The sequence below is a fragment of the Rhinatrema bivittatum genome, chromosome 7 (assembly GCF_901001135.1).
Source record: "Rhinatrema bivittatum chromosome 7, aRhiBiv1.1, whole genome shotgun sequence".
Classification (NCBI taxonomy): Eukaryota; Metazoa; Chordata; class Amphibia; order Gymnophiona; family Rhinatrematidae; genus Rhinatrema; species Rhinatrema bivittatum.
In genome coordinates, this window is record NC_042621.1 from 307,910,144 (window position 1) to 307,924,846 (window position 14,703).

General features: G+C 48.6%; 1 protein-coding gene across 2 annotated transcripts in view; it reads right to left on the bottom strand.

Moving 5' to 3' along the window:
* Positions 1-14,703, bottom strand: part of NSMCE4A (NSE4 homolog A, SMC5-SMC6 complex component) — a 55,260-nt gene that overhangs the window by 25,910 nt on the left and 14,647 nt on the right. For both annotated transcript variants that reach the window (XM_029610561.1, XM_029610560.1), the window contains exon 3: positions 14,200-14,330. In XM_029610561.1, coding sequence (XP_029466421.1) covers positions 14,200-14,330 — 131 coding nt within the window. The remainder of the gene's footprint in view (positions 1-14,199; positions 14,331-14,703) is intronic.

Sequence of the window (14,703 nt, forward strand, 5' to 3'; positions counted from 1 at the left end):
CTGTTAAGGGTAGTAACTGCCGTTCTGTGCAGGTTACCCCATGTTTCTGTTAAGGGTAGTAACTGCCGCTCCGTGCAGGTTACCTCCATGTTTCTGTTAAGGGTAGTAACTGCCGCTCCATGCAGGTCACCCCCATGTTTCTGTTAAGGGTAGTAACTGCCGCTCCATGCAGGTTACCCCCATGTTTCTGTTAAGGGTAGTAACTGCCGCTCCGTGCAGGTTACCCCCATGTTTCTGTTAAGGGGAGTAACTGCCGCTCCGTGCAGGTTACCCCCATGTTTCTGTTAAGGGTAGTAACTGCCGCTCCATGCAGGTTACCCCTATGTTTCTGTTAAGGGGAGTAACTGCCGCTCCGTGCAGGTGACCCCCATGTTTCTGTTAAGGGGAGTAACTGCCGCTCCCTGTACAGGTGACCCCCATACCTTCTGTTAAGGGCAGTAACTGCCGCTCCATGCAGGTTACCCCCATGTTTCTGTTAAGGGTAGTAACTGCCCCTCTGTGCAGGTCACCCCCATGTTTCCGTTAAGGGAAGTAATGGAGAAATTACTAACCTGATAATTTCGTCAAGATGGCTGCTGGTGAAGTACGTTGAGAAGAGCTCCTCTACCACAATTTTCTTTGTTACCTGTTTGGATTTCAGATGTCGCATACAAAACGAAAGGGTAAGTTGTAGTGTGCTAGTGAAAGCTCCCGTCACTGGAAAACCTACAGCCGCGGAGGGGTTTTTTTCTCCCACCCTGAGAATGGCTCTGGAAGTGATCGCTTTAGGAACGACGCTGAGCAAACGCCGTCCCTTTTGACCGAGGAAACATCATTGACCCCCAGGGTGCCTACCTCGCCTTGTCCCCCTAAACATCTGCCTATGGCGGAGCTGTGCCGAGCTGATCTGAAATTGGGGCTCGATTCCATTCTTGCCACTGCAGGAGGATTGAGCCCCGAAGGAAAAGCTTTGGAAGGGGCTTTCCCCTCAACTGTGCCTAAAACATCTACCCCAATAGTGGAACAAGGAGCAGAGGTGGTGCAGATCTGATTGTTACTTCTCCAAATTTGGGATCAGTTAAACCCCCAGAAACAACGCTAGAAGGTTTTATGTCTTTAGAATCTTCTATTTCTAATCTTACGAAGATCTTTATGGACACCAACTCTTAAGGTTTTGGCTCATGCTAATTCTCTCTCTCTGTATGGGACGAGGCCTTACGGTTTACTGCAGTGCAGCAAAATTTGGTCCAATCTGATTTGATTACATCAAAGAGGCTGGAAAATATTGAAAACTATCCAAGGAGTTGCAATTTGCGGGTTTTGAGTTTCCCGGTCATACAATCTCTTCCCACTACTGATTTATTTAAAAATTACCTCTCTCAAGTTCTGAAAATTCCTGAAACAGCTATGCCAGGGACCACCAAATCAAATTTTCTTCCTAGGTCTGATGGAATGGTATCAGATTCTCCTGAAGAAGCCTCAGTGAATTCAACTCAATTTCTGGAACAATCGCATGAGATGGCAGTTTCTACAAGAGGAGTTCTCTCGGTCTCAGCCGCCTTCCTTTCTGTTCGTAATACTATTTTTTCCCGTAATCGAGATTCCATGTCTCACGGTAGAGGTCTCATATGGGCCCTTGCCCAGGGTACCACTTCCAGGGTGGATGCCATGAGACCGAGAACCTGCAGATAATCCCAAGCTACGGGCCGGCTGGCTCCCATCAAGGACCGTAGACGCGTCTGGAGTTTTAACCTTCTCTTAGTGGTGAGACTGACTTTGTCTGCCTGGGTGTCGAACTGGACTCCCAGGTATTCCAGTGATTGGGAAGGCTGTAGGCAACTCTTGTTTAGGTTGACTACCCATCCCAGGCTTTCCAGAAGAGCGATCACTCTGTTGGTTGCCTGATGGCTCTCCTCTCGTGATTTTTCCCTGATCAGCCAATTGTCTAGGTAGGGATGGACAAGGATTCCTTCCCATCTGAGCACCGCTGCTACCACTACGATCACCTTGGTGAAGGTCCGCGGCTAACCCGAAGGGCAAAGCCCGAAATTGGAAGTGTCGTCCCAGCACCTTGAAGCGTAGGTAGCACTGATGATCCCGATGGATCAGGATATGCAGGTAGGCTTCTGACAAGTCTAAAGCCGTGAGGAATTCCCCTGGCTGTACTGCGGTCTTGACTGAGCGCAGAGTTTCCATGCGAAACCTCGGGACCCTTAAGTATCGGTTGACTGACTTGAGGTCCAATACGGGCCGGAAAGTGCCCTCTTTCTTGGGTACCATGAAATAAATGGAATAGTGCCCAGAATCCATTTCCCATGCAGGTACTGGGATTATGGCTTTCAAGGACAGGAGCCTCGCCAGGGTAGCTTCCAATGCTGCCTTCTTGTGTATTGGACACGAAGATTCCACAAACTTGTCTGGAGGGATGTGATGGAAGTCCAGATAATACCCCTCTCGGATGATGGCGAGGACCCACTGGTCCAACGTAATCGACCCATCTGGGGTAGAAGAGGGTTAACCTGCCCCCTATGGCTCCGTCCCCCGAACCCGAGCCGGCTCCCCTCTTGTGCTGCTTGGTCCGAAAGGACTGGTTCCTGGCCTGAGGACGAGGTGCCTGGTAGCGACTCCTATAAGGAGTGAAGCGTTGGGAGCTTCTACCTCTGGAGGGCCTCGGAAAAACGCGCTGGTTCCTCTTAGACCTGTCTTCCGGCAGTCGAGGTACTGGAGAGGCACCCCATGTGCTGGCCAGTTTATCTAGGTCACTGCCGAACTGGAGAGAACCCTTGAACGGCATTCTAGTGAGACGTGTCTTCGAGGGAGCATCGGCTGACCAATTCTGTATCCAGAGCTGCCTCCTGGCTGCTACTGAGGATGAGACCCCCTTAGCTGTCGTACGGACTAGGTCGGAGGCGGCATCCGTAAGGAACGAGAGAGCGGACTCCATATCCGCTGCCGGAGCATTGTTCCTGACCTGTGACAAACAGGAACGCGTCACTACTGTGCAGCAGGTTGCGATTCACAACGACAGCGCTGCCACCTCAAAGGTTTGTTTCAGGATGGCGTCCAGGCGTCTGTCATGAGCCTCCTTGAGGGCCGCCGCCCCCTCCACTGGAATGGTAGTGCGCTTGACCACAGCGCTAACCAAGGCGTCCACCTTAGGGCACGCCAGCATATCCTGGATTGCCGGATCCAAGGGGTACATGCCAGATAGGGCCCGACCCCCTTTGAATGAGGCCTCCGGCGCATTCCACTCTAAATCGATCAGCTGTTGCGCCACTTGCAGGAAGGGGAAATGGCGGGCTGTGGGACGAAGACCCTCCAGCAGGGGGTTCTGCGTAGATGCCTCCATGGTGCTGGGGCCTGGAATAGCCAACTCCATCAGGCACTGAGAAACCAGGTTGGAGAGATCTTCCTTTGGAAAGAACCGCCTCATGGTTCGATATGGCTCAATCCCCGAGGGAAGTTCCCCCTCCTCGGGGGGTTCGGACTCGTCCTCCGAGACATCAGGGTCCGCATGAACCAGACTGCCCGGAGGCGGGTGCCCACGATAAGGGCGAGAAGGTCCAGGGGCAGGGTCAGCCGGAGCAGCAGCAGGGCCTGGCCGGGAAGCTGACTGCATCTGTACAAAGGCGTGGATCCCCTTAAATAAATCCACCCAGGAAATGGAAGCGGTCTCTAGCCGTTGGGGTACCAAGTCCCCCGAAATTCCTGGCTGTTCAGGGCACCCCACTAAATCCGGGGTGGCCCCTGGGGAACTATCGGTAAATCTCGGTTGAGACTGGTCCTGGCCCGAGGCTCCCACGGCCTCCTCACATTGGGCACAAAGGGAGTCTGGCTCCTCGCTCTGCATGACTCTAAGCTGGCAGGCTGAGCACAGGCCAAGAGCTTTCATGCTGGAGTCAGGAGGTGCCGCCTCTGGAAACGCCGGGGTGTTCAAGTGTTCCATCGCGTCTTGCGAATGTGGGGCGCTGGCTTATGCCAATAATATGCGCTCAAGAATATGCGTTCAGCAATATGCGCTCAATAATGTACAATATGCGCTCAATAATATGCATTCAGCAATATGCGCTCAATAATATACAATATGCGCTCAAATATACAATATGCGCTCAAATATACAATATGCGCTCAAATATACAATATGCACTCAAATATACAATATGCGTTCAGCACTATGCGCTCAATAATGTACAATATGCGCTCAAGAATATGCATTCAGCAATATGCGCTCAATAATATACAATATGCGCTCAAGAATATGCATTCAGCAATATGCGCTCAAATATACAATATGCGCTCAAATATACAATATGCGCTCAAATATACAATATGCGCTCAGCACTATGCGCTCAATAATATACAATATGCGCTCAAGAATATGCGTTCAGCAATATGCGCTCAATAATGTACAATATGCGCTCAAGAATATGCGTTCAGCAATATGCGCTCAATAATGTACAATATGCGCTCAAGAATATGCGTTCAGCAATATGCGCTCAATAATGTACAATATGCGCTCAAATATTCAATATGCGCTCAGCACTATGCGCTCAATAATATACAGTATGCGCTCAAGAATATGCTTAGTAATGTATGTGCTGCGTTGTGTGCCTATCCACAGGCGCCTATCCTGGGCGCTCAATACCTTAACAAGGCAGACAAAATGGCGACCTCCACGCCGTGTCGCCTACCAGCAACGCCGCCGATCCTCGTACCTCGGAGACCAAAAGTTAGAGATGTACGCCTTACCTGATCCTCGGTGCTTCCCGGCTGTAACCCGGGCAGTCTCTGGCTGCGGGGGGAGAGGGGAAATACCTTCACCGCCGCGCTCGAGAAAGTGCACCCGCTGCCTCTAAGCCGCCGAACTCGTCTCGCTCGGGGCTAAGTCCACGCCGGGACCGAGGCGCCTCTCTGCCAGGCCCGAGCCCTTCTCGCTCGGGGGCTAGATCCCAGCCGCGATTCGGCCACCGGACCGAGGCCTAGACCTCCGAGGGATCGCGGAAATCACCTCGGGAAAATCAACTGGGGGAGGGACCCGAGGGTATCACCGCAGGAGTGCGGGGCTCGTCGGTATCTTCTCAAGAATTTAGAAGTCAAAAGTAGAAAGTAGATTTGGAAAACAGGCTCAGCGAGCGTGCGGGCGCTCCAAACTGCTTTGGAGATGGAAATTACTGAGTGGCTTCACTTCCTGCGGGGGTATATGTACCCGTGCTGACGTCAGATCCGTCTCCAACTGCTAGCACGAGCACACTACACCCACTTGTTCTGAGTCCATCTGCTACACGCTAGGAAATTATGGATTTTTGTAGAAGTGACACCACCCGAGTTATGCTTGGGTTTTTTATGAATTTTGACACACTGAGCTCAAAAGGTTGGCCATCACTGCTCTAGATAGACCCCTGCAGTGACCTCAGCTCTTCAGTATGTTCTTCAAAAGCCATTGTGGACTTACTATCGAACAGAGACAAAAAAAAAAGAAAAAGGTTTTTGGGACAACTATATAATAAAAAGGAATTGGTTGGTGTGGAGGCTTTTTAAGACCTGGGACTGGATTACCGGACTATATGCTTTCCTGCAATGAACAATGCATATGGGGTTCTAGGTCTCTTCCTCCCATTGAACAGTATTCATTGACAATTGGTAATTGAATATTTAAAAAAAAAAAAAATGTTTTTAAAGCAATTCAGAGTATTAACCGTGCAGTTTCTTGCTTTCATTTGTCTGTTGCGCTGGAATCTTTGCTGCCGGAGCCATTGGCAACGGGAACTGTGTGTTCAGATGGCTCGGGGTTAAAGTTCTATACGCACAGATTTCGGGTGCCTACACGGGCCGCAGCGAGACGCACGCACAGCCCGAGCACCTGGCTTTACTTGTATTCCGCGCCTAGTAAGTTGTGGGCAGACGTCTGGGTGCGACATTATACGCACAGCGAGTGCGCAGAGCAGACACGCACTGCGCGTACTGAACCTCTATGGTGGGCAATACAGGCACAAACATGCGCACAATGGCGCCGCCGCAGCCTATCACACGGTGTGCTGACCAAGCCTAAAGCAGGGCCTAGCCCACCGGAGTCCGCTCAACCTGCTCGGAAGCCCACTTCCCCTTACCCCAAGATCGAGAACGACGTTGGTATAGCGCGCCGAGCAAAGAAAGTCCCACCGAAACCCCTCTTATCTGAAGGTTACATTTTTTATTTTAACCTTACCCGGGCTCAGCGCTTACCGGCTGACGGTCTCCGGCTGCGGGGGGAGAGGGCTTTGGCCATCACCACCACGCTCGGCTTCCTGAACCCTCTGCCTTTCAGCTGCTTAAGTAGCAAAGTTCACACCGGGAACCGGCTACCGGACCAAGGAACACCTCTGAGGGATCTCAGAAATCACCTCAGGAATTCTCAACTGGGGGAGGGACCTTTAGGTATCACCGCAGGAGAGCGGGGCTCAATCTTTACTCCAATTTAAAAGCAGAATTTCTTCTCTCAAAAGGTACAGCGATCCCCATAGGGAAAGCACGTCCGCATCTGCTGGAGCCGGAGAGATACTGAGGGGCTGAGGTCACTGCAGGGGTGTATCTAAGGTGATGTCAGCTTTGAAACCTGACTCCGTCTGCTAGGAGGGGAGCATAACCCATTGATCTTGAGTCATCTGGCTAGGAAAGTAAATTTTCTTGGAATTTTGTGGCATTAGTGGCCTTGCGTCTGTTGCAAGAAATTTTTTTTTTATAACTTTAGATGAAATGTCAAATGGCCTTCTCCCTGTTCTAGATGTTTCTATGACCCTGTGGTCCAGTTCTTTCTGCATTTTTATCTAGCTTATAGCGTCCGACTATCTAGGAAAACAAGTACAAGGTTGTAGCACAAATGTCATGTTACAATATTATACTTGTTAAAGGCTGCCTATGATCAAAAATAAAATGTATTTATTTTTTTTATATACCAAATTTTTCATGCAAACATATCAAACCGGTTTACACAATAGGTACCAAATATTCATTTAATAATATTTGCATTTCCAAAACAGGAATAATGACTTCTTGTACGACTTCACTGCGACTAAAGGCCTATGAGCGGCCACATCAACTTCAGTGGGCCCTTTTTCATGTTGATGTCTCAGTCTGTAGACCCTACGGCCCTTTTCATTGTGGGAAAGATGCTGGACCTGAAAGGATTGTAAATTCAGCTCCTTTCAGGAGGGAGGAAACACTTAGGTGTTCTGAAGAAGCAAAAGAAAATTGGTTCTTACCTGATAATTTTCATTCCTTGGTATCACGGATCAGTCCAAACCATGGGTTATGCCTCCCTTCCAGCAGGTGGAGACAGAGATAAACTTCAAAGGCACCCTGAGTTAAGCTGGTGAGCCTCCTGCATCCCTTCAGTATATCGAATATCAAAGCAGAATAGGACTAGCAATGAATCAAGCAAGAACAGAACTGTAAACATGAAAACTGTAGTTTTCTTAGTATGCTGCAATAATACAACTGAAACCTGCGCGCGTGGACTGTATAGATTAACTTGTTACCCATTCCCAGTCTTTGGGCGGGCGTTTGGACTGATCCGTGGTACTACAGGAACGAAAGTTATCAGGTAAGAACTAATTTTCTTTTCCCTGTACGTAGCGGATCAGTCTAAACCATGGGATGTACCAGAGCTTCCCTACAAAGGGTGGGACCTCGTAAGGCCTGCTCGCAATACGCCACTGCCAAAGTCTCCGGGCGCCTGAACGTCCAAGCGGTAGTGGTGAGAAAAAGTATGTAGCGTCTTCCAAGTAGCAGCTCTGCAAATCTCTTGAGGCGATACCAACTGGCATTCGGCCCATGAAGCTGCTTGCGAACAAACCAAATGGGCCTTCAGGCTCTCAGGAACCAGCCTCCCTTTACAAATGTATGCAGACGATATGGCTTCTCTTAGCCATTGAGCAATCGTAGTTTTAGACGCCTTGTGCCCCTTCTTGGGACCACTCCACAAGACAAACAAATGATCTGAAAGTCTGAAAGAATTAGTGACCTCCAAGTAATGCAGCAAGGCCCGCCGAACATCGAGCCGACGAAGCTCTCGTGCATGCTGTACATCATTTGACAAATCGGGAAAGGCCGGAAGCTCAACCGATTGACTTAAATGGAAAGATGAGACCACCTTGGGTAAAAAGGACAGTACCGTACGCAGAGAAACTCCCGAGTCCCAAATCCTCAAAAAAGGTTCCCTGCAGGAGAGAGCCTGTAACTCAGAAACTCTGCGAGCTGAACAGTAGCCACCAAAAATACCGTTTTCAAGGTGAGGTCTTTCAATGTTACCGTTTTAAGGGGTTCAAACACCGGATCACACAATACGCGAAGAACCAGATTAAGACTCCAAGGACAAACCGGGGGCTTCAGATGCCGTACTCCTCTGAGGAAACGCACCATATCTGGCTGCGATGCCACCGAGCTACCAACCATGGAACCAAGGGCTGCCACCTGTACCTGAAGGGAATTGAAGGACAAACCTTTGGCCACAACAACTTGCAAAAAAAATTTAGCATCTGAGCGTGCCTGGGCAGAATCTCTCTCTCCCAGCACCACATCTAAAAAAAAAAACACAAAAACAAAAACTCTCCATACCCTGATGTAAGATAGGGAAGTAGATGTTTTTCTGGCTTGTGGCAAGGTAGTGATAACCTCCTCTGAATATCCTTTCTTCCTCAATCTCCTCCTTTCAAAAGCCAAGCCGCTAGACAGAAGCGAGCTGCCTGGTCGAAATATATATGCCCTTGATGGAGTAGACGTGGAAGATGCCCGAGCTGCAGCGGTCCTTCCACGGCCAGATTGATGAGATCCGCAAACCACAAACGTCAGGGCCACTCGGGAGCCACTAGGATTACCCTTCCTGGGAGACCCTCTATCCTGCGAAGCATCTTGCCCACCAGAGGCCAAGGAGGGAACACATACTGGAGAACGGAGGTTGGCCAGGGAAGTACTAGCGCATCAACCCCCTCTGCGCTGTGATCTCTTCTGCGACTGAAGAAGCAAGGAGTCTTGGCATTGTCCCTCATCGCCATCAGGTCCATATGGAGAGTCCCCCCACCTGTGAGAGATGAGATCCATTGCCTCGTTTAAGAGCTCCCACTCTTCTGGATCTATGCACCTCAGACTGAGGAAGTCCATTTGTATGTTGTACTTCCCGGTGATGTGTGAGGCTGCTAGCATCGTAAGATTCTGCTCTGCCCAAGTCATGAGCAGCTCCGCTTCACTGGCTACTGCTTAACTTCTGGTGCCTCCCTGACAGTTGATATAGGCCACTGTCGTCGCATTGGACGACAAAATCCAAACCGCCTGGTGGCAGAAGAGTGGGAGAAATTGTTGCAAAGCCAAGCAAACCGCTCTGGTCTCCAGGCGATTGATCGACCATCCGGACTCACTAGGGACCAAGTGCCCTGCACAGAATGATATTGGCAGACAGCTCCCCAGCCGGAAAGGCTGGCATCCATAGTCACCACTGTCCATCTCGGAATCTCCAGATCCATTTCTCGAGACAGGTTGTGCGTGCAAAGCCACCACCCAAGACTGGACTTGGCGTGATCGGTGAGTGGTAGAGGAAACTGAAAATTCTCTGACTTGGGATCCCATAGGGAAAGTAATGCTTGTTGTTAACGGTCTCATATGAGCAAAAGCGCAAGGAACCACCTCCAGAGTGGATGCCATCGAACCAAGCACCTGAAGGTAGTCCCAGGCCTTGGGCAAGGGAAGATCCAACAAGCACTGAACTTGATCCACCAGTTTGTTTCTCCAGTCTAGTGGAAGAAAAACTTCCCTCACTGCCGTGTTGAACCTGGCTCCCAGAAATTCCAATGACTATAACTAGGTTGCTCATGGCCTGATTGATGACCCAACTGAGGGATTCCAGAAGAGTGGTCACCTTGCGGATCGCCTCCACACAGCCATCCCTGGACTTCGCCCTGATAAGCCAATCGTCCAGGTATGGGTGAATAAGCAGGCCTTGCCTCCGGAGAAACGCCGCCGCCGCCACCACCATGACCTTGGTGAACGTCTGGGACGCAGTCACGAGCCCGAAGGGTAGCGCGCAGAATTGGTAATGCATTCCCAGGATCATAAATCGAAGAAACGTTTGATGATCTTTGCATATGGGAATGTTCAAGTAGGCCTCCATCAGATCCAGAGAAGCCAGGAATTCCCCCCTGCGTACCACCGTGATGACGGCTCGCATGGACTCCATACGAAAGTGTGGCACCCTGAAAGACTTGTTTACCTTCTTGAGGTCCAAAACCAGCTGGAAGGACCCCTCTTTCTTTGAAACTACAAAGTAAATGGAGTACCTCCCTTTCCCCCAGTGCCCTGGGGAGACCGCTCCCAGAGCCAGTAGGCGCTCAAGAGTCTGATGAACAATCTGCCGTTTGACTTGTGGGCCGCAAGAAGATATTAGGTAGAAGTCTCTTAGAGGCAGAGCAAATTCCAAAGCGTAGCCTCATTCAATTATGCTTAGCACCCACTGATCAGAAGTAATGTTGGCCCACGCCTCGTAAAATCAGGACAGGCGATCCCCTACCCAAGGGATCGAGAGATGGGCCGACCCTATCTCATTGTGTATTCTTGGAAGCGGGAGAGGAGGCGGCACCACCCTCTCAGAAAGCTTTACGCCCCCGAAAGGACGAAGACCAGGCTTGGTTCCTGGGTACTGCTTGCCCTGGATTGGCTGCTTGCTCTGCCGAAATCTTTGCTGTCCCCGAAAGCAAGAGCGGGATGAAGGAAAACCTCTGTAGGATTTCGGTCTGTCTTCTGGCAATTTGTGAACCCTATTCTCCCCCAGGGACTTGATCAACTGCTCCAAATCCTCCCCAAACAAAAAGCCCCCTTTAAACGGCATAGCACCAAGCTGGGCCTTGGAGAAAACATCAGCTGACCAGTTCCGGAGCCACAACTAGCTAGTTTACTATTAGATAAATTTAAGGGATAGCCTACACCCCAGAAACAGGGCAAGATTGCAGGGTTTGCACGACCTCCATCTACTGGAGACAGAGAAATACTGAAGGGCCCAGGGAGGAAGCCGATACCTGCAGCAGGGAGGAGGAGGATCCCCAAGGCGAAAGCCATCTTGCTGCACCGATGACAGGAGAGAGAGAGGGAGAGGAACGCCCCCCTCGTGTGCCCTGACGTCGCTGGGAGGAGCCCGGAAGAACTTTAAAATCAGGGGCTCAGCGGCGCAAAGCCGCGCGCCAAAGGGGCGCACCCCTGGGAGAGAAAATGAGGAAGAAAAGAAAATCTAAGACCTGGACCTCATCTCCTATACCCTCCACATCAACGAAGTATGGGCCGACGGACGACCATGTTCTACATTTGGGTGCGTCGTCCATGAAGGACTCCATGGGGGATGGGTCACCCTCGGGGATATCCTTGAGTCCCGGCCCTTCGCAACCACCCCTTCAACCAGTAGCTTTGCAAATGGACAGCGGACACTTCCTGGGGCAACTGTTGATACCCAGAATGCTAACCTCCATTCTTTTCTTGAGGAGGGAGGCCTTGGGAGTGAGAAAACTATGGGAACTTCCCACAATGTGTCAGTTGTAAAAAATCCATCTTTTGTACCTTTGCCCTCTATAATACCTGCTATGATTGAGCCTGTGGAGGGAGGCACAGAACCAGAAATTGTCTCGTTGTTAGATTTATGGAGACTTATCTCCCAGGTAGATAAGAAGGTAACTAGTACTATATCTCAAATTCATAACTTTTCATCTCAAACAAGAGATAAGTTAGTGGAATAAGATACCAGGTTAAATAATTTTGCAACCTCTATTTCTACACTTAACGCTTAGTCTGGCTCTTTACAAACAGTATGTACATCCTTTATTCAGGACAATTTATTTCTTCATAGCCAGATTGCGCAGTTAGAGAATGAAATAAGAGTTAATAACTTACTTTTTCTTAATTTTCCTATAACCCGGCTACTTTCCTCTAAGGAAATATTTAAGAAATGTGTGATATTTTATCTTTTGAGGAAGATAAATTGCCTGTTCTATCGAAAATTTATTATATTCCTAATAGGAAAAAGACAATAGTGCAGGAAGGGGGAATGGATGTCCTGGAGAGCCCAGGTATCACTACATTCCTTGAAGATGCAACTGACAATATAGCATCCAGAGCCACTTTGGTGGTTTCATTTTCTTTGAAAAAGAAGAGAGATTTGGTCTTTTATAAATATTTCCAAAACAAACATTTAATATTCTGTGGACAAAAAGTCCAAATCTTTCCGGATGTTTCCAAGGCCACTCAGGCACATCGAAAGTTATTTCTTTCCTAGAAGCAGAAGGCTCTAGATCAGGGGTGGGCAATTCCAGTCCTCGAGAGCTGTAAACTGGTTGGGTTTTCAGGATATCCCTAATTAATATTCATGAAAATGATTTACATACGACTGAGGCAGAGTGCATGCAAATCTCTCTCGTGCATATTCATTAGGGATATCCTGAAAACCCGACCGGTTTGCGGCCGAGGACTGGAATTGCCCATCCCTGCTCTAGATATAGGTGCTAGTTTTTTTCTAAAATATCCTTGCAAGTGCTTGGTAACTTATCAGAATAAAAAATTTGTCTTTATAGATCCTATATACCTGGATCCATTTCTTAGGGATAAGATTGAATGTCGGGTAAATGAAGTTTAAAGGGGGAAAAACGGTTGTAAATAAGAAAGCTGAAATACTGCTATCAGGTTTTTCTGCTTCTAACCAATAGATGTGGGCTAAAGAAAAATGTTATAATTGTATGATTTATACGTTTCATGTGTATGGTATATGATCATTATTTTCTTAAATTATGTCATTGTTACAATGTTATAATTTCAATAAAGAGTAAATATTAAAAAAAAAAGAAATACTGAAGGGATGCATGAGGCACACCGGCTTAACTGAGGGTGCTTTTGAAGTTTATCTCTGTCTCCACCTGCTGGAAGGGAGGCATAACCTATGGTTTGGACTGATCCGGGTATGTACAGGGAAGGAAGATATCCCGCACATCAGGAGGAGGAGGAGGAACAGCTACGCAGGCCACGGAAGAGAGCTGTGCAAGTAAGCAGCATCTACACCGATTTATAGAGCAGTCAGGAAAGACGACAGGAGGGAACAGAAAAATCACCCTCTGCTAAGAGGAGAAATAGAGGGAGCTCTCTCTTCTCCACCTGGCCAGGCTCATTTCTCATTCAATGCACACTTGCCTTTGAGTGTTTTATTTTATTAATCTCACTGTTTCTTGGAAAAGGGATTCAGGACCAAGAGCATTCTTCTGAGGTCCCTACTTCACGTACAGGCCTGAGGGGGAAGCAGGAAGATCTGCATGGATCCAGAGGGGCTTGGTACTCATGCTAGGACAACAAGAACTTCGCAGCAGCCACCTCCTCCCCGAGCACTCGCACCATGAAGGGGTAGTGCTGATCCAACGTGAAATGCTCAGCGACGGGCTCTTCTCCCCCCACCACTGACACAGGGCTGGAACAGCAGGGTCACCTCTCTGGTAGCTGAGCAGGTCTAACCAAAGGGACATCAAAGCATTCAGAAAAAGTCTAAAAACCTGGCTATTTAAGCAGGCCTACCACACAGAGAATGGAGAGTAGAACCCAGGGAAATGCAGGATGCGGCCAGCAGAACTCCCACACACACACACACACACACATCAGCTTACTCGAATTGTGTGTGTGTATTTTATTTTTATTAGATTGCAACAACAGAGGATGAGATTTAAGTATTAATTTCTCTTATAGCTGATACAGATAGAATTGGACATGACTTATCACAACCACTATGAAACTATGTTGCAGTACTTTGATGGCACCTGTTTTGTTGATATAACTTAAGACATTTTATGCAACATGAAGTTATGTGCCTTATTGTGAACCGTTGTGACGGCAGCTAGCTTACCAACGGTATAGAAAAGATTCTAAGTAAATAAATAAATATGGACTTCTGGTGGCCCAGTCTCCAAGTCTCACAGCTGTTCCCACGAGCCACAGCAGTGCTCAAGGCTGATGCTTCTATCGTAACTCATTCTGCGTTGTATTTTCTAATTGCTCATCTGTGAACTTCTGCATTTTATGTTTTAGTGGAATCCACCTAGCACTCTGAAAGCGATTGGCACAGGAAGGACAAGATGGATGAGAAAAGAGAAAATGTGCCAGAGACACAAGCAGGACCCGCAGCCAGGCCCGACCCTAGAACACATTTCATCAATATGGAGCCCTTTCCACACTTACCAGGTCTTCAGCAAAGGCCGTCGGGTCGAAGACGATCATATCAGAGTGGAGCTGATTGGCTTTTTCCTTTCCCAGATTAGAGGCCAAAACCAGAAACTGAGCATCCAGGGCTGCCTCCCGTGCCCGAGAAACTGTTCAGAATAAACATTAAGAACATCAGAACCTGCCATACTGGGTCAGAGCAAGGGTCCATCAAGCCCAGCATCCTGTTTCCAACAGAGGCCAAACCAGGCCACAAGAACCTGGCAAGTACCCAAACACTGAGAAGATCCCATGCTACTGATGCTGATGACAATCACTGGCTATTCCTTATTGATTAATAACAGTTTATGGACTTCTCCTCCAAGAACTTATCCAATCCTTTTTTAAACACAGCTATACTAACTGCACTAACCACATCCTCTGGCAACAAATTCCAGAGTTTAATTGTGCGTTGAGTAAAAAAGAACTTTCTCCGATTAGTTTTAAATGTGCCCCATGCTAACTTCATGGAGTGCCCCCTAG